At 39.2% G+C, this 21,015-nt stretch overlaps 1 protein-coding gene across 2 annotated transcripts in view; it reads right to left on the bottom strand.

The window, feature by feature from the left end:
- Nucleotides 1-21,015, bottom strand: part of ptch1 (patched 1) — a 78,064-nt gene that overhangs the window by 30,414 nt on the left and 26,635 nt on the right. For both annotated transcript variants that reach the window (XM_078396161.1, XM_078396160.1), the window contains exons 3-12: nucleotides 16,646-16,835; nucleotides 15,451-15,520; nucleotides 15,249-15,340; nucleotides 10,570-10,768; nucleotides 10,197-10,318; nucleotides 8,984-9,131; nucleotides 7,093-7,224; nucleotides 5,900-6,055; nucleotides 3,217-3,315; nucleotides 1,535-1,660 (exon numbers count right to left, since the gene is read on the bottom strand). In XM_078396161.1, coding sequence (XP_078252287.1) covers nucleotides 1,535-1,660; nucleotides 3,217-3,315; nucleotides 5,900-6,055; nucleotides 7,093-7,224; nucleotides 8,984-9,131; nucleotides 10,197-10,318; nucleotides 10,570-10,768; nucleotides 15,249-15,340; nucleotides 15,451-15,520; nucleotides 16,646-16,835 — 1,334 coding nt within the window. The remainder of the gene's footprint in view (nucleotides 1-1,534; nucleotides 1,661-3,216; nucleotides 3,316-5,899; nucleotides 6,056-7,092; nucleotides 7,225-8,983; nucleotides 9,132-10,196; nucleotides 10,319-10,569; nucleotides 10,769-15,248; nucleotides 15,341-15,450; nucleotides 15,521-16,645; nucleotides 16,836-21,015) is intronic.

Genomic DNA, 21,015 nt, shown 5'->3' with positions numbered 1-21,015 from the left:
AGGAGAAATCAAAATCAAAAATGAGAAGACATTCCTTTCTGTTTAAAGTTCCCAAGTGCTACTAAATGTCCTCTTGGCAAGCCAAACAAATTGATTTGAACACGTGGTTAGGGAAATCAGATCTATATTTTCAAGAGTTAGAAGAGTGAGCGTTTGTTTCTGTTCAGTCTATTATGGCAGTAAATATTATGCGATGTTTTTCAAAATAAGCTGCTAAATATTTTCTCCCTCCCCACATCATTTTAAGACTGTAATCAAACGGCCAAATTATCATCCTTGTTTTCAAAGAACTAACTTTGTGCCTTTGTATTTAGCTGCTTGAATATTATTCCATGTATCAAGAATAATTACTACCCTTCACTTCTGCTGAGGAGGTTACAGATCAAACAGCGTGAAAAATGAACGGGGACATAGGTTACGAATGTAAAAATGCTCTTCTGAAATAGTACAGTTAATCTCCACTGCAAATGTTAACTGACCTCATAAAATGTTTCCCCGTTTAGCTAAGAAATTAGGCCTCCAATAAGCAAATTTGAAAATGAATAAAATCCTCCTGATGTCAACGCATCAGCTAACTGGCAGGATCTACCTTTGATGTTTCTGGCATGATAAGAGACTACTTGAAACAAAAACAAGTTATATTTAGCTCTTACACATTTTTACAACATTGATTTTTAGTTTGGATTATTGCAAATTCATTCGGCTCCTTGCCCAATGATCCTGGTACTTTATTTCCAATCAGGTTATTGATAAAAAATATATTTTACAGACAAGCAGAGAAGGAAGTTTGCTTCACAATATCTTGAACGATAAAGTTAGATTCTAATTTTAATAGAATTAGATTTAACCTACGTAGCAGTAAAAAACAACTGGAAACATAAAACTAAATTCATAAAGAATTTTAATCTCAGTGTTTATACTTCTGGCAATTAAGGCATTGTTATGTCATTAAACTTTGACCATGTTCAAATGGCAAAACATGATCACAGTTCCATGACATGAGCAAATGTACAAGTATTTCACTTTGACAGGACTACCATAGTTAGCTAAAAGCAAAATGCTGGAGGAACTCAGCGGGTTGGCAGCATCTGTAGAGGGAATGGACAGACAACATTTCACCTTGTTGAAATGTCTGTCCATTCCCTCCACAGATGCTGCCCGACCACTGAGTTCCACCAGCACTTTGTTATTTGCTCAAGATACTAGCAACTGCAGTCTTTTGTATCTACCATGGTAAGATGCCGAGTATAGGTTTCTGTTATTCTTCTGACAGCTCATTGACTATATTGTGGATTTCAGCTTTACTTTTTCAATCAAAAGATAACTGGTGGATGGTTTTAATCCTATGAGAGTGACAGATTTGATAGAGGTGAAATTCACCCAAGAGCAAATTATTGCTTCATTAAATCAGAATTCCTTTTGTTTTATGCAATTTCAGTTTCTCTACTTTACTTTCAGGCAACACAACACTTGGCTCAGTCATCATGCATATGACTTTTAATACAATTGTTCTCAATAGAATGTTTTCACATACTTGTAAGGAAAATGCTCTTAGGGCAGGAATCGGTATTAAAGCAGCCATGAAAAAGGCAGTCACATTACTGATCGAGGTAAGGGCCACACTTGCTCCAGTTCTTTTTAAACATTCTCCTGTTCGATCCTGTTGGAGACAAGTGGAAAAAAATCAATATGCGATTTATGTTGGCTATTCCCAAAAAACCTTAAATGCCAGAACACATTGAAACCAATGCACTTTTTCTGTAAACAAGAATAAAGCATTCCGGACTGGTACTGTTCAGAAAAAATAACAATAGTGAATGAAGGCAATTTAGATTGTCATCTGGCTTTGGAAGCCAATGTTATTCAAATATTAAACTAATTATAATCAACTTTCCAATTTAGAAACTAGAAAATTGTATTTTTGCTTTGATTGAAGATACCATTCACTTTAACTCTTCAAAGGCATTGACCACCATATCAAAAATTCATATACTGCTACGAAAAACTACAATTAGCCATTTGGTTTTATAGGCCGATACCTCACAAAACAGAAAATGGGCCTCATTTTTGTAGTCATAAACTCTTCGAATGTCAGAAGTTCTGTGGATGCAAAGCACCAGACTCAACCTCCTGCATTGTATGAAAACAGTGGACTGAGAGGAGATCTTATCGAAACGTATAAGATTATTAAGGGGTTGGACACGTTAGCGGCAGGAAACATGTTCCCAATGTTGGGGGAGTCCAGAACAAGGGGCCACAGTTTAAGAATAAGGGGTAGGCCATTTAGAACTGAGATGAGGAAAAACTTTTTCAGTCAGAGAGTTGTGAATCTGTGGAATTCTCTGCCTCAGAAGGCAGTGGAGGCTAATTCTCTGAATGCATTCAAGAGAGAGCTAGATAGAGCTCTTAAGGATAGCTGAGTCAGGGGGTATGGGGAGAAGGCAGGAACGGGGTACTGATTGAGAATGATCAGCCATGATCACATTGAATGGTGGGGCTGGCTCGAAGGGCCGAATGGCCTCCTCCTGCACCTATTGTCTATTGTCTACTCTTTAGTTCAGTATAATCTATGATAAATCTTCCCTTGAGAAAAGAGTGCATTCCAACCCCATTGTGCTGGGAAGGAGGGAGTTCATTTTTTTCATAAAAGCTAAACAGTTTGTGTCTTTGATGCAATTATTCCCAAGGCTTCCGTGCATCCAGCTGATGGAATATCGGCTGGGTTAAAAACGTGTGCCACTCCTTTTCTTCCTGTGTATAAATACGTTTGCAGCAATAAAATACCAGATCACATCTTAAGTCAGCTTGCCATTCAAAACCAAAGGGACAATGTTTTTCTGCCAAAGAACCTGTTTACTATTTGATCTAAGCCACTTTAAAGCTATTGCAGAAGCAAAGCATGACAAACTCACTTGCAAAGAAACTGAGGAGTTTTCATATCTTGGGACATGTACAGGTTTGGGGCAGGTGTAGAGAAGAGGATAATAAGCAAATCGAATAGAAAACTTCTTTGTGACTATTATTTTATTATGGAGCTGTAGAAGCCCACACCTAGGATACAGATGTAAAAATGCCCTTTGTTACATTAAAATACAGATGATTATTTTCTTTTTAAAGTACAGATTGCAAATAAAATGACATTAACTTACTTTAAAATACTATTGTACGAGTAGAAACATAAAAAAGTAAAAACATTTCAAAATGATTATCACTTACCTCAAATGGAATTCTTTTATTATGTCCTGTTTCACTGAATGCATGCGCCAAAAGAAATACATCGTCCACTCCAACACCAAGAGCAAGAAAAGGCAAAACCTGCAGAATAAAACACATATGTAACATCTCATTTCACTAAGAACTTCAGAGGCTGAATCAATCATTACTACAGTTGGCAAAAATTTCACTGATAAAGTGAAATTTCACTGACAAATCATCACAGAATACCTTTACTGTATATTTTATTTCATGAAGTGCTTGCAATGCCCAATAATTCAGTGCAAAATCCAACAGACCTCAGGAATCAAAGGTCTGATTGGCCTGCTCTGCTAGCAGAAGTAGAGCAAGCTTTGCATGTGCCTAAAGTTCTCTACCCTATCATTACTGCAGGAACCAATGTAGATAGATCAGGCAACTGTGGCACCCAGACAAACACATGTGGTCCACGATGTTTTCAAGAGAGAGTTTGATTTAGCTCTTAGGGCTAAGGGAATCAAGGGATATGGGAGAAAAAGCCAGAACAGGGTACTGATTTTGGATGATCAGCCATGATCACATTGAATGGCGTTGCTGGCTCGAAGGGCCGAATGGCCTACTCCTGCACCTATTTCCTATGTTTCTATGACCCAGCAACAGATTAACCAAAACAACTCAACATGGTTATGTCCAAAGCTTTCAATGTGGCACAAAAATCTCCCAAATCCTCAACCTCCAAAGAAACATTCAAGCTTAATCACAAATGAAAAATAATAATGCTCGCAAAAGATTTGGTACCATTTTGAAGCTCTCAAAATCTCATATTGTTCTTAGTTGGCAAACTTCCTACTGAGGCCTTTTCGAGATGTGCTACCAAATTCCAAAGGTGAAGCAGGAACTCTTCCAAACACACCCCGGTGATGTACTAATTGGTTTACTCCAGTTTTAATTAAAACACAACAAGGTCAAAAGGTAGCCAAAGTCTATGACTCATTAAAGATTTCATTTGATGGCAGTGATCAACATCATTATTTTTACAATTTTCTTCTGAGCAATGGTTATACTGATTTTTATTCACGTCTTCTCCATGGGGACGATTGTCTATGATGTGGCTTCCATAACCTGTTTTAGCTGGGGTAGCTCAATGAAAGTTAGGTTTACTATTCTGCCACCACATAACAATACCTATTCTGGCTCATTGATGCTGCTGCCCTGGCATCTAAACAAAGCAAGCATCAGATAAACACATGTTCAATTTGCAATACAAAATATCAAAAAAGGCAGCAATACCACAAATTGAAAAATGTTATTTTATTACATTGCATGCCCCAGATGATTTTAAAAACACAAGTTTTTGTTCTATTTTGACAGTTTGAAATACAGCCCAGATATGGAAATTAAAAATCCTTACAAATTCTGTTCAGGATAAGGTTACATAAAAAGCAAGCACTCTGACATTAGCTTCCCAGCTCTGAAAGAAACCCATTTAATTCCCTTTCCTGAAAAAAAAAATCTTTAAGTGATGGTATTTTAAGTTACTCCAAGGAGCAGTTCGCGTAATCCAACTGCTGAGTGAAAATCTGCAGTAAATGTGTTCTGCAGACATTTTGGGGTCATATCTACCTCTTTATACTGGTGACATTTTTCATGAGTTCTTTTTTTAAAACTCAAAGTTTTTTTTAAACTGGAAAATCTAAAATTCAGAGTTTGATCTAATGAATCAAACACAAAGTTACTGCATATTGAAGCTACATTTTTAAAGCTAGAGAGATTTCAAAGTTTAAAATTTTCCTTTCTAACTAATTTCTTGAAGGTCTTCAGCATGTGACGTCACAATGGCACCCGTGCGCCTGTGAGAGATGAGCTCGTGCCCCCCCCCCCCGGTATTCAGCGTGTGACGTCACAATGCGACCCGCACGTCTTCCAGAGATCAGCTCCCTCTCGCCCCCCCCCCCTGACTTTGAACTAATACGCTCCCTCCCATACATTTAACTAATGCGCTCCTCCCCCGGACCTTTAACTAATGTGCTCCCCTCCCCCGACCTTTAACTAATGCGCTCCCACCCCCTCCCCCAGACCTTTGACTAATGCGGGGGGGAAGGGGCGGTGGGGGAGGAGAGAGTGTGGGGAGGGGGTGGAGAGAGTAGGGGTGGGGGGGAGAGTGGGGAGAATGGGGGAGGTGGTGGGGGAGGAGAGAGTGGGGGTGTGGGGGGAGAGTGGGGGTGGGGAGGAGGGCAGGGTGGGGGTGGGAAGAAGGGAAGAATGGGGTGGGGGAGAGTGGGGATGGGGAGGAGGGAAGATTGGGGGTGGGGGGGAGAGTGGGTTGTGGGCAGGGAGAGTGGGGGTAGGGGGAGGGAGCGAGTGGGGGTGAGGGGAGGGGGGAATAGGGGTGTGGAGGGGGAAATGGGAGTGGAGGCAGGGCTGGGGGGACTGGCGGTAGGGGACGGGCAAGTGGGGGGAGGCAGGGGAGGGGCAAGTGGGGGTGGGTAGGGGGGATGGAGTGGGTCAGTGGGGGGAGATGGGGGGATAAGGGGGATTGAGGGTGCTACAATACAGGAAAGGCTTTGGGTCCAGGGCTCACTCACTCACACCCTCTCCCCTTCCATGTCCCCCCTCTACGAGGAATTGGCCCAATGGGTCCACTTGGTCTAGTTAGTAAATATAACTGATAAGGTTTTTTTTAAAATTACTTGACTTTATATTATACCTGAGTTGTTGCAGCATTAAAGGAAATTCCAATCAAAGAACAAAGGCCCAATCCTGCAGCCACTGACAGTGCAACCAACAAGACACCTGCTAGCCCAACAGCACCCTGGGACTTGGCACAGTCCCACCGCAGCATGGTTAAACAGGCATAGGCAAGCTGCAAGCACAACAAGGGAGAAACAAACATTGAAATCCAAATTATTATGATACTTTTCAAACACAAAGTTACTTAAATTCATCGCTGAATCAATCACTACCGCTGGTATCTGAATGGTGTCAAGTTAGGGGGAGGGGGAGTTCATCGAGATCTGGGTGTCCTAGTGCATCAGTCAATGAAAGGAAGCATGCAGGTACAGCAGGCAGTGAAGAAAGCCAATGGAATGTTGGCCTTCATAACAAGAGGAGTTGAGTATAGGAGCAAAGAGGTCCTTCTACAGTTGTACCGGGCCCTGGTGAGACCGCACCTGGAGTACTGTGTGCAGTTTTGGTCTCCAAATTTGAGGAAGGATATTCTTGCTATGGAGGGCATGCAGCGTAGGTTCACTAGGTTAATTCCCGGAATGGCGGGACTGTCGTATGTTGAAAGGCTGGAGCGATTGGGCTTGTATACACTGGAATTTAGAAGGATGAGGGGGGATCTTATTGAAACATATAAGATAATTAGGGGATTGGACACATTAGAGGCAGGAAACATGTTCCCAATGTTGGGGGAGTCCAGAACAAGGGGCCACAGTTTAAGAATAAGGGGTAGGCCATTTAGAACGGAGATGAGGAAGAACTTTTTCAGTCAGAGAGTGGTGAAGGTGTGGAATTCTCTGCCTCAGAAGGCAGTGGAGGCCAGTTCGTTGGATGCTTTCAAGAGAGAGCTGGATAGAGCTCTTAAGGATAGCGGAGTGAGGGGGTATGGGGAGAAGGCAGGAACGGGGTACTGATTGAGAGTGATCCCCATGATCGCATTGAATGGCGGTGCTGGCTCGAAGAGCTGAATGGCCTACTCCTGCACCTATTGTCTATTGTCTATTGACTACGATAAATTCATACATTTGTCCACACAAAACACACATGAATGCCATAAATTGTGATAATTTTATGATGCTGCGCATAACCAGTGCTTAAGTAGCAGACATTATTTTTGAGTGATAAGCAGTGCTATTACTTGCATAGCTACATCATGAGATACACAGAATGACTTGCCATTAAAAGGTAGCCACCAGCGACTCGTATAACACTGACACTGGAAAATGACTTGAGGATGTCTTCAAGGGTAGTAGTAGAGAACGAAAGAACCTTTTGGGTCGAGTTCTGTGCAACACTTTCATGAACAGCCTGCAATAAAAATATACCATGAAGGAAACTTGAAAAGGAGATCACTGATTGGATCATTTAAGAAACATTTTCCATAAAAATTGTGTTCAAATTCTATAGTTTTCCTGCAGCACAAACATAAAAAGTTGTGACAAAATATTTAATTGATTAAGTAAACAGAACACGGTTCTTGCATATTATCTATGCATTAATTTGTAAAGTGTACACCCCAGTTAAGTAATACTACAAAGTGAGATGAACTACTGCATATTTGTCACCTTAGTTTAACTGCATTCCTGATTTACAGACATTTAATGAACCTCCTGTTCTGCTTGTATGCAAACCAATCTTTGTTTTTTTCCCCCCCGACCAATAGTAAAAGTCACAGCTTAGGTAATTCATCAAGTTCTTCTTCACTCAAACAAAAAAAAATCTTCAGAATTTCTCATTCACGCTTCATTGGCTGGCTAGCACACAGGGTCACAGGCTGCTTTACAAAGGTCACTGCCCGGGAAACAAATGCCAGATGATGTCACATGACCCTACCAATGGGACTGCAGCTGTGAGAAGAATCTGTGCCTAGCTAATGTTTTCCAGACACCTTTTTTTAATAAACAGAGTAACAATCGTAGTGGGCGACTGTTGCTCAGTTCAGTGTTGGCTTTGTTTGTTTCCATACTGTGCAAGTAAATGCTAAGAAATATCATTGTAAATATGTTTGAATTTTTAGCATAATGTCTGCTGTATTCTCCACAGATAGTATTGTAAAGAAAAACTATACTGATCGTTCTGAATCCCAACAGGTTTACCTCAATTCAGGCACTGCATGCATGGACATTAAAAAAACTGTGCAAGCAAAAAGAGACAGAAGCAGGCTTCACTGCAGGAAGCCACATCTGGAGGCTAAATTGACCATTTGACAGACACATCCTTCCTTTTACACATAGCCTTACATGCAAGGTTTTCTCAACTGAAATGCATCTTATTTCCAACACACTAAAATAAAAAAAATGCACCAAAGCATCAATGGGATTTTAAAATTTTTTTTTAAGGACCAGAATATTTCAGATTTATAAATGTTGATTCATATTCTGGAGTGTTTTTGTTTAGCAAGATCAGGTTACTTGGATTATTTAAAAATCTGTAGGCAACATGTTAACTTTCAGTTTCTATCATAAATTACAACCAAATAGGTTATAATAAATAATCCCTGTACAAAATTCTTCCATTGCTGTACACCATTTTACTAATCTGTTCACATTACAGACTGCTGTATTGAGCATAAACAAACGTGGTTGTTATGTACTCTAAGCATGTTTGAAAACTGCATTTCTAATGCAAAATGAATGCTTGATGTAAAATATATTGCTAAATAGAATTTACTGCTGCAACAAAAAAAAAAAGCAGAACTGAATCCTGAAGTATGTCTTTGCGCATGTTTTCAGTGTTATTGGGGGGGTATCAAAATAAAGGCCAGTTGAAGAGCAAGCTATCAAAGGGCAGTTTTGTACAAAAGGGCTGGAAAAGTATAAATCTCTGCTAAATGTATCAAAATGCTTCACACACCAGATATTTCTCTGAAGGGCACTGACTGGCAATTATATAGAGCTAACACAGCAGTCATAATGCGCACAGCAAGATCCAACATTCATATGTTGTACAGCAAATAGATATAGTGGTAGCTGCCCCTTTAAATCCTAAAATGTTTTGTTACATTCTGATCCAATACACAGGACCATGCATATACCAATAAGCACTTTTATGTTTCTTTCCATTTTACCTCAACATATTTCCTTTGCCAGGCCTCCAGAATGGCTGCTGCTTTGTCCAGCTTCCAGTTGATATCCGAAACGTAGTAATAATCCTTGAAGTTCTCATACATCTGCTTGGGGGTCATTAACTGAAACATGGTCTGGAAAGCCTGGGCACTGAATAGAGGCACGCAGAGATGGGGGATGGGGACAAAAATAAACATCATCAACCCAGTTCACAAAGCCTTAAATGAATAGCAGAAAATGTTTTTGCTACTTTCCTCCACTCTCTAAAAATCTGACTTTTACAAAGCATTAATTTGAGTAACTTGTAAATAAATATACAAATGAATGATTGCAGCTTTTCTTTGTAGTACAGAAAAAATGGTAATTTATTATTAATTAGTTGACCGAGCTCAATGTAGTACGAGATATAATGGTCCTATTTTATTATTAGTTGGTTGACTAAGACCAATATAGTATGAGGTTTAAAGGCACTTGAAACCATATTAGAAAGTGTACTTTTTAAGGACAAGGTAATTGTTGTTTATCTGTTTCTTTATGTTCTTTTGTTAATAAACAATGTTTACAAAGCAGCAAGCCGTAACTAAGGACGGAATGATTATCACCAACAGTGTTTTCATCTTGATATTCAGATTAAAATAATTATAGAATTCAAGCAAGAGTAGAAAATACTACCCCATCCCATCTCAGCATCACCTTCTCTGGTCCATAGAGGTATATGAATAAAGATACTTGATTGCCTCCTTTTTCAGTTTAAATACAATATCCACCCTCCCAAGTAATGGATCAGTAGATAATTGCAACTTATATTTTATAAACTCCTTTGAATATAATTGGATTCTGACCATTTTAGGGTTAGGATCAAAGTTTTGTCCTTTACTGAAAAGCAAATATTTTTTTGTGGTTCATTAAAGGTCTACAATTTGAGCTATTATTGTGGCTATTACAGAATGAGGTCCTGAGACAAGAGAATCCCATATCCTGCACAAGTCCCATCATTGAAATCAGCTGCAACTTGGGTTGCTGCTTTAGTTAAACATTTTGTTCAAGATGGCCGCGCCGTTGTGTTTGGCTGCCTGCCACTGTATGTTTCTTTTTTTTTTTTCCTAATCAGATGTGCAGCACTTTGGTCAACGTGGGTTGTTTTTAAATGTGCTATACAAATAAAATTGACTTGACTTGACATGGTTTCCCTGCCATTCTAGCTCAGTTGCTTACCTGCGAAGCTTCCCACTGCTGTTCTTGGTGGTTCCGCCTAATATTAGCTCCTCTTGCCAATGCATGTACTTTTTAGACAGCCCCTGGCAACCACCACTTAATATACGAGGAATATCAAGAGGCTGTAAATATAATAAGCATCATCAGACATGTGATTATATAACCAGAGTATGATTAGATAAATAACTCGCAAGTTCATTAGAATTTACAATTTTTAATTCTAATAGCAGTTTTATTACCTTTGGTACAGCAATGCCCAAGGATGATATTTAAGCCATTGCAAAACAAAAATCCAGTAATATACACAATATCCCTGATTTGAAAAAAACAACTGCACAGAAATACAAGTAGAATATCTGGCATTACTGCTTACCGTTGTTGAGTTTTTGTTAGGGGCAGTAGACGGGCAGTCAGGATCCGCAGGGTTCAGGCAAGGGCGATCCATATAACCATGTCCCACACCAGCCTTGGTCAGCATTTCTTCCCCAATATCCACATCATACTTTAGGTCCTTTAACTCCTTCAGGAATTCTATGGGGTCAAGATTTGTCCATTGCAACTGTGGCTTCCCTCTGTCAAGAAACAAATTGCATCTTTCAGCAAACGTGCACTAGTGGTAGTTGCTTATGAAAAACATTGGCAATTTGTTTGTTATCATTTGAGTATAGATCAAAAATTAGATAACTGGTTGTTATTTGGGAGGCATAGTAGTTGTAGTGACACGGATTCAGTCTGACTTCCCATGTTCTTGCATGGTGTTGGCATGTTCGCTGCGTGATGCATGGGTTTCCTCTTGGTGCTTTACTTCCCTCTCACATTCAAAAACAGCCAGTGTTGCTATGTTAATTGTTATTGTAAATTGTTGTTATTGTAAATTAGTGAAAGAATCTCGGAGCTGATGGGAATGTAGAGAGAATAGGTTACACGTTAAGTGGGGAAATGGGATTGCTCTGTGAGCAGGTATCGATTCATTGGCAGAGTGGCTTCCTATCTTGTGAGGAGATATTGCATGAACTGACTCAATGGAGCATAAATACCAGCACATGGTGAGTTTCTATTCGGTAAACTAGATGCAAAAAAGTTAGCTGTTCATTAGGACACCATATGGATTCAGATATTTATACACAGGGCCAGTACTCATTGAACTTCTCACAAACCCACAACGGATATGCAAGGGTATTTCCCACTAAAACTGTGCCAAGCTTGACTTAGCACAACAGAAAGCCAATTTATTTTATTGGAGAGGATCGACAGCGACAGACTAAATTCGTATATGACAGCATGGATCAATTTCAGGCCTGCAAATGTTTTACTGCCCAGCCTGCAGAGTGAGCAGCAAGTTGCACACACAAGTTCCTGAGATTGGTTTCTCAGCAATGATATCTGGTGAAGTGCAAAAGTCTTGCTGATGTAAATGATAAGTCCTAAACACAGAAATGCTTTGAAAGCTAAACAAGGCAATTTATCGACTATGTAAACTATGCAAGAACTCAAATTTTTATGAATGTACCCGAGCTTCACAAATGTCACAAAATATTCACAATTTAATAAAATGAATCACTGAATTAAAAATAATTATTTTTAAATTTAAAATTCTAAAAATTGAAAAGTTTATTAACAAAGAGAAACAAGGCAATTAAATTAACTTAATTAATTTTAAAAATATCTACATTACACAGAACTCTGTTCCTCTGTTCCTCACAGATGTCCCTCTTCCCTGAAATGAAGAGATTTGCTGAACCAGAGCCAGGTCTGACCTGACAAGAGGTCCAGCACCAACATTTTCCGGCGTAACTGCGAGAAGCTGCAGGAAGTCTGCTTATGTCACTGGTCTCCACAAGGAGTGCAGCAGCCTAACAGTGACTAGGACCTCTTGGGATGTTATGACCATCCACATTTGCGTAAATGAACCTCAGAAGTCGCATGGATTGTTAACAGAGCCTGCCTGCATAAATGTAATGCACTGATGATATAAATTAATTTACATTTTCAATAGTTTACTTAAATATTTGTAATACCTCAATGTACTTTCATTATTTCATTTTAATAATATGTTAAAAAAATTATTTCATTGATTTTATTATTTGTTAATTGATTTTATAGAAATGTCAATGTTTGGGTGACATTCAGAACCGTTCAAATTTGTTGAAAGATGAGAGTTTTGGCTAAGTTTGTGGACATGACTGAAGTGGGTTTTTTTGCTGTCTCAGGGGCTTGTTCTGAACCTGCATTTGACAGATCCACCAATTTAATTCAAATGACCTTCATTGTACATGAAGTGGGCTAGGTTTTCATATTAGGAGAGCGGCCCGACTATATTGCAAATTTTAGCAATATGTTTAACTTGGTATTTTCAACCATATTTGTTAAGCTTAACAATGAATGTTAACAATGGACATCTGTGAAATTGCTCTCATAAATACACTATTTTAAATAGATTGGACTGGAATTCAAAAATGTCATAATTCACTATCATTTTACAAACAACATTTTTTAAAACTGTGCACTAAAATTCTTCAGTGTACCATGGGTTAAAATGAATTTTGAGGCCTCAGAGTTATTGAAGTGTTGAAAAGGTGATATGCAGGTGCTGTGGCTTCTGATTAACATTCATTTTTGATCTGCATCAAGAGGGAGGCTAATGCGTTTCCCAGAAGAAACGATAGAAAGTTAGGTGAACGTCAGCACCTCCTAGCAGCTTCCAGCAGCAATGTATGGCTATGATCCCATCCTCTACCAGGCACTGAACTTAGGTGAGAAGTCCAATAAAATCAATGTTGTCACAATAATAGGATGAGGATAAAAATATTAACATTTATATAAAGATGAGAATGTGGAGCATAATTTCTACTATAGTGCCTACATTTCTTCAAATTAGATCAAGAGTTTCATTGTCATAAACAGGGACATTAAATGTAACAATTCAATAAATAAATGTACAATAAATTATCAGTTATTTCTATATAAACCCCAAACATTTGGCTGCCATCATCCTCAAAAAACTTTTGGGATAATTCCTGTTCCCAAAGTTTAATCTATTTAATATAATTCCTATTTCACCAGATAAGCAATTCCAAAGTTTGTCTGACTGCTACACTGGTTAATGCAGAGATATAAATTAGTTCTGAATACACAAGTTCTGCCAGCCTACACACTTTCCGTTTATCGCAAAATAATCTTTCTATCATACCAAGTTGTCATTTTTACACATTGACAGGATTAAAAAAATCCAATTGAATCAACAGATCATGACATAATGTCTTCTGTATTACAATAATAAAAGCTGTTTTTATTCTTGAATCAATCATAGTACCTTACCTTTATTACTGCTAATGATACCTTACTTCTTTATGCTTTTTGACAGTCTGGCAATCGACCAACATCCCCCCCTTTTGAATTTCTTCCTGCTGCTGACAGATTAGAGAAGCTTTTGGCTGGGTTACTTTGTGGTTCAAACCACATTGTATCTGCCTAACCAGGCTTGAGTTATTATTTCAATTCTCCCAACCAGAAAACACAAAACTCTTATTTACAATTCAATTTTTACATTATCAATTCCTTGCCCATGCCTATTTTTCCAACAAACTTTCAGCCACAGAAAGAAAAAAAAACATGATTTGAATTGGGAATCAGAATTTTGTAAATCTATACATTCTGTGAGTAAAACACTAAATCCAACTGACTGATAAACAGCCACATGTGAGAAAATATGTTTTCACTACTCTCTGCTAATTGATGTCAGCAGCCAAATGTCTTTGCTGATTGATGGGAATGGATAGTGGAACAGAGGCTAATGCCACTAAAGTATTAGCTATGTGAACTGAGTGGAAAGGTTGCAGGGTAAATATTTGTTCAAGCCCCACTTTGGGCACCGCCAGGAGATCTGAGCCTTGGACAAAAATGGCCCTTGAACCTGTTAATTGCTTGAGCTGCTGGTTCTTGTCAGGATGGCACAGGCAGCTGAACAAGCTGAAGAAATAAACACCAGGCCACTTATCTCCCTGGTAGTTGGGAGGGTTGAGTTTGAGGGGTTCTCAAGCACCATTTGGAATACCATGGAGTTGAGAAGCAGGCTATTCCTCCTTGATCAACGGCAACAGACAGTGAAGAACAGGTGCCGACCCTGCCTTGATGTATGTCTGATTTCTCCATGACAGCCTAAACAGGTGTCAAACCCACATGCACATAGGTTCTAAGACAATCTGCTTAAAGGATAGTAGGGAAAAAAACCCTGCAGATGCTGGTTTAAATCGAAGGTAGACACAAAATGTTGGAGTGACTCAGCGGGTCGGGAGATAAGGAATGGGTGATGTTTCGGGAAGAGACCCTTCTTCAGAATGAAGAGTGTCGACCTGAAACGTCAGCCATTCCTTCTCTCCCAAGATGCTGCCTGACCTGCTGAGTTACTCCAGCATTTTGTATCTACCTTCTGCTTAAAAGATACCCCAACAGGCCCTGATTGGTCCTGTTCTGTTCTCACCTCCAGCTCCTCAAACCCCCCCCCCCCCCCCACTTAATTTCAGTCCGATAAAGGATCTCGATCCAGGGATGCTGCTGACCTGCTGAGTTACTCCAGCACTTTGTGTCTAGCTTTGGTATAAACCTGCATCTGCAATTCTTTGTTTCTGACTCTTTAGCCTCAGTTGCTTTTCAGGTGTCTTTGGACCATAAGGTCTCAGCGCTTTAAACTAGGGTGCATAGCATCTATTTTTGTCCATAAAGCAAGCACAATAAGGTCCTCTTAACCTTATCTGTTTAAAAGATATTAGGTCAAGACATTTATAACCTTGATTATTAATGGTAATAGTATTGGACATGGCAAAGTTGAAATTGATGTATCAGCAAGGTCTTCTGGTTGTTGTCCTTACGAAGAAACTCAAAAATGCTGAACCTATATACGATCAGCATTTTGCCTTGTCGGTTGCTTTTCCTTATAAATTATCCAAATATACCTTTCGCAAGAATATAAAATATGAACAAGAAAACTCAGAGGATATTAGCCAGCAATATAAAGTTGGCATTTATAATAGAAGGCAATGGAGATTTACTTACGGCAGGTAGACAGTTCCCAGTTGTAATTTAGCACCTTCCCAGAAGCAGTCCAATGGTGTGATTATTAGACAGGGATACAATTGTTCGATAAACTGGTAAAAACATAGAAAAATTAGCTTAATAAGGATAGTCATGATGAAAAGTGAAGTAATACTTCAATACTTTGTAACAGTTTAAAATTTTAACAACATTCTAATTTTACCTGGGCCATCAAAACCCCTTCTGTTACAAGTGCTCCTGATTTATAACACAAGTGGTCTAAAGTCCACGGTCTGAAGGAAAAGGGAAAACGTTTTAGAAAGAGTATAATTAAAAATCCGCACACAACTTAAAAATGTGGAAGCAGGATGATTAGATGGCAATTCGATAAAATGACTTGACTCAACTTCACAGACTTAAAAAGGTAGTGTATTTGTCAGTTGAAAAGTCACATTTCTATGAAAAATAAAGATTTCCTTTGAGTTGGGGCAAAATGTTCTTCATGCAAGGTCAATAACATTGAGAAAAGTGATTAATTCAGTGATCTCCAACGGCGATGAATCAGCCGACAGAGCGGAGGTGCAGAACCTGGCGAGCTGGTGCTCAGAGAACAACCTGTCCCTAAACACAACTAAGACCACGGAGCTAATTATCAACTTTAGAAGGTCACAGAATGCGGAATATGCTCCAGTCTTCATCAACGGGGACAGAGTGGTGAGAGTGTGCAGTTTCAGGTTTCTGGGCACACACATTTCAGAGGACCTCACATGGTCCACTAACACTGCTGCGCTGGTCAAGAAAGCACAGCAACAGCTGTTTTTCCTGAGAACGCTGAAAAAGGCCGTCTGCCACAACAATTACTGATGACCTTCTAACGCTGCACCACAGAGCATACTGACATGCGGCATCTATGTGTGGTATCTCAGCTGCATGGCAGCGGATAGGAGAGCTCTTCAGTGGGTCATCTGCAGAGCGCAGAGGATCATTGGGATAGTTACCAGCCCTGGAGGACATCTACAACGCACGCTGCCTCAGGAAAGCCACCAGCATCAACAAGGACTCCATACACCCATGCCACCGACTGTTTGAACTACTTCCATCTGGCAGATGTTACAAGGCCTTCTATGCCCGCACCTCCAGACTAAGAAACAGCTTTATTCCTAGAGCTAGAGCTGATTTGAATCGGACCTGCTGAGAGCCCCCCCATGATCTGTCTCTGCCCCCATGGTCATCTGGCACAACTGACCCTGCATGAATCTTTTTTGCACTTTACCTTGTTTCCTTTTTCCCCCCTCCTTTTGTTGTTTTTATTTTCGTTTTGTTTTATTTATTTTATAGCATCGATATGGAAGTGGCATTCTTAATCTCGTTGTACTTGTACAATGACAATAAAGATATTGTATTGTATTGTAACTTACTTGTTGTACAAATAAACCTGCACTCTGCTGGCTTTTAGTGCAGAGTTAAGGTGTTGCTGCAGTGCTTCAACTGTTAGAATATTAGCACCTTCCTCAGGTGTGGTTTGAATCATGATCTGTGGATTGAACATGGCCTCCTCTCCTAACTTTTCTCGTGTGTATGATAATTCTCGACTCACTCTGCCACCAACTGAGGAAAAAAATTGATTTTTTAATAATTACTAAAATGACTTAAATGTTGGTGTACAAATTGCATGTAATTTCATAATTAATGATTACCAATAAATAATTACATACAACTTCAAAATTTATACTTTAATCAGCATTTCATGTCAATTACATTATTGCATTTCTGATGCAATGAATGAAGAAAATGTGTGAGAAGTAAAATTACTCCATTTTTAAAAATCAATAAAAAAAGTAGTCTGGATGCATTTTACAACACTTTTGAGCTTTCTGGCATTAGATTCAGACTGACACGCCCATATCTATGTACACATTGCAACAAAATAAGCACAAGTAACAACTGGTCATTTCCCATGTAAAACAACACTGATATCCATATCGCCATTTCCATTGTTGTTTCTGAAAGATGCATACTTAAAAATCAGGAGGCATCAATCACATTGAGATTAGTTGGGGAGAAAGTAGTCAACTTCTCAGATCTTAATTTACACATGTAACTAAATTCAATGACCAGATTATCATCCTGTGCTGCCCCTCAAACCATCACAATTCTTTTTAAAATGTTGTACAAAATGTGCTTCAATCTACTACCATCTTCATTGCTACTACCATGGGCATTAAGTATTGCCTGAGAGAATGGGAGAGATTAAACTTGGATGAGGTTGCATGCCATCAGCATAGCCTTCTCTTTGATTAATGCAAAGCAAACTGGACAGGTTTGCTAATAGACAGGCAATTCACCCACCCCTTTCTATCCAGACAGATGGTATACACAAAGGTTTACTCCAGTGTCTCTTGATAAATCATAAAATTAAGTAATGCACTTTAGCACTAATACAGACTCAATTATACTTCAAGATTCAGTTTGGCAATTTGGTACCAGCTAAAAAAAACATCCAAATATCCTCGATTTATTTAAATATTTGCAGCTTAGATACTAATCACATGATATGTAAAATGCAAGAAGAAATTCCTAAGTTTTGCATTTTCCTTTTCTTTTCAAGAAAAACTTGTGTACATTTCAAGTTTCACAATGCTATCTTTGCACATTAAAAAATTACTTTTCCTAATATTTAGAACTATCATTTTCAATTTAAATATTTGCCTATCAGTTTGTTGACAAATTATAATTATCTAAAATATTAAAATATTTTTCTTAGTAACAAAATTATAGTGTTCACAAAGTTTAAACAAAATTTTAAATTTTATAGGCGATTAACTTTGTTATTCAATTTATTTTAAACTTTATATTTCCCGTCCCTCTAGAAGGCCGAATGCATCTACATATTTTACAAACTTTGTCAGCATTTAATAAGAGAAAATTATTAAAAATGTGGTCACCCTGTTAATATTTGGGAGCTTCAACTGAATTTCAAACTAAATAGAGGATTAAGTCCCAAAGATTTATTTTGGGTCAATTGCACTTAATTAAGAACTTTGCTGTTATACTTTCTTAAAATGGGAGTGAAGTTTGTTTGTGGGAATGGATTTATTTTCTTTCCAAAATGTTGTCAGTTCTCAATTTCCAACTAGATCCAAACACCTGTTAGAATCCTCCTGAAACCACACAATCTAGTACGTACTTCTAACCCATGCTGAAGCAATCCCAAATTCTGGAATTCCAACACAATGTCAGACTTTCAGCCTGCTACTAATCGGTATTCCTGATAAATACCAACAAAAGAACATGCCTTTCCGTATGAAATATGAGACTGTGAACAGCACCACCAGCATGCTCTTGTGTGTTGTGTTGGATGTTTTAATATTCTCTTCCTTCAGTTTAACATGGTTATTACATGCATGGTAAGCTCAGGTTCTTATTTGGCAGCTTCTTCTTCTGAGGTTATCCCTCAAGATTCAGGATAAACTGTTCCAACTTATTTCTGGGTTATGGGCTGCCTAATGAGGCCAATGTGGGAACAGATGACTCTTCTACAGATGGGTCATATAGGGCTGGTGGAAGGGTAGCTTGAGATAAGGATCTCTGTATGCAGGGCCTCTGTAACCTCAGATAAACTTGAAACTCTTTCTTAAAACCATTCCAAATGCTCCTCTGCTTTGAGTGGTCACAGAGCAGAGGTTCCCAGGAGCTGGTGGAGGTGTTGCCTCCCTTCAAAGCGTCTTTGAGCACGCTTGAACAATTCCCCTTTGTCTGCCTGAAAAACTAACTCCTCAGCTTCCTGAACCATGCGTTCAACGTCTTCCTTGCTTAAGCGATACTTGTCATTTGTGATGGTGACCTTATTTTCGTTTCCAGTATGATTTGGAAGCCTGGTACCAAGCATGTGAATAACATGCTCTGCTGAATATATCCAATTGAGTATGACAAGTTTCTCAATAATGAGGTTATTGGCCCAAGAGTGGACACTGACATTGATTCACTTTATACTTCCAATGAATTTGTAGCGGCAGCTTTGGTGTTATTTTTCCAATGAAACATAGAAAATAGGTGCAGGAATAGGCCATTCAGCCCGTTGAGCCAGCACCTCCATTTAATATGATCACGGCTGATCGTCCAAAATTAGTGGATGTATATTGTAAATAGTCCAGGCCTCAGAAGGGCATGGAAGGTACGGATCACTGCAGTCCCGTATTCTAAGATTTTGATGCCAGGGCTGAGGTCTTGATCTGCAGATACCCTTTTTTCCCAGTGAAAGACTGTGCTGATGTATCGAAGGCAATGGTAAATCTCATTGTCTTCTATGAGAGGTAGCTTCTGAGATATGGGAATTTGTCCGTTTTCCAGGGTCTCAACGTGAAACATCATTGGAGAGCAAGGATAAGTCAATAAGGGATTGTTGTCTTGTCGATGTTGAATATAAAGGTCTATTCTCTCGTGTACTTCACTGAATGAGTCAGCGATAGCTTAGAGCTTAGCTTCCAAATAAGTGCAAATGCATGCACAGGATAACAACCATGGTCTTGAAGTGTAGTTGCTGAAGGCTGAATAGCTTCTCTTTAGTTCTGAAGGATAGCAACACTCCCATGGGAAAATTGATTAGTGGCGAGATGCAACTATGTGGTCAGATAGATTCAGAAAAGGGTTCAGCAATCATGCAGCATTTGGGCTGCCCACTCAAGTGGACTAAAAATTAATAAAAGATCCCATGCCACCATTCCCAAAGAAAATGTATTGTGTCTTTGCTTGCATTGATTATTCAATCAACATCACTAGAACAGATTATCTGAATATTATCTCATTGCTATTTATGGGAACTCACTTGAAAACTGGCTGCTGCATTTCCAACATTACAACCATAACAGCTCATTGGGTGGAATCTAACCAGTTTTACTGTAGCTATTCATTTTGAGTCTAATATTTCTAAAATACTGTTTAAATGGCACATGGTAAACTTTGTAATTCATTCAATAGTCTTCTACTTGACAATATTATTACTACAAGAGGCACGTACAACATGCATTCTGTAGATCGGAATCAACATTTTGGTGCACAACAAAATCAATTCTCGTATTAGGACTTAGACACACAAAACTACAGATGTTGACATCTTTTGCTTTTGATGTCAGATATCCTCCACTTATGCGGGAGGAACTCAGTGGGTCAGGCAGCATCTGCAGAAGGAATGGACAGATGATGTATTGGGCCGGAACCCTTCTTCAGACTGATGGAGTTGAGGGGGTAGATGGAAACGAGGGATGAGGTGGGGCCAAGCATGGGAAGTGATTGGTGGTGAGGGGGGCTGATTAGCAGATGGGTAGTTTATAACTCAACGGTATGAACATTGAAATCTCCAATTTCAAGCAAAGCACCCACCCACCCTCCACCTTTCCTCTGCCTCCACCCCAACTCTAGTACACAGTTCTCCCACACCCTAGTCACCCTGCTCCTTTCCTCACTTCCATACTGTCATCTCCCATACATTTTTATCCCTTGCTTTCCCCTCATGCCAACCTTTCCACATATATCCTTCTCCCCAGTTTTACACTTCACTTCTCATCTGACACCCCTTTGTCTCCTTTTCACATTTAGCCTTTGTCACTTTCTCCACCCATGTGACAATCACCACTCCCTTCCCTCACCTTTATCCACCCATCACTCGCCAGATTTGTCCCCAGCCCCATCTCCAGCTTTCTTCTCTCCCTGCTCCATCAATCTGAAGAATGGTTCCAACCGAAACATTTTCCAACCATTTCCCTCCACAGATGCTGCCTGATCAGCCAAT

The sequence above is a fragment of the Rhinoraja longicauda genome, chromosome 3 (genome assembly GCF_053455715.1).
Source record: "Rhinoraja longicauda isolate Sanriku21f chromosome 3, sRhiLon1.1, whole genome shotgun sequence".
In the NCBI taxonomy this organism is placed as follows: Eukaryota; Metazoa; Chordata; class Chondrichthyes; order Rajiformes; family Arhynchobatidae; genus Rhinoraja; species Rhinoraja longicauda.
Note: the sequence above shows the minus strand (reverse complement) of the source record. Positions and strands in the feature narration are given on the sequence as shown.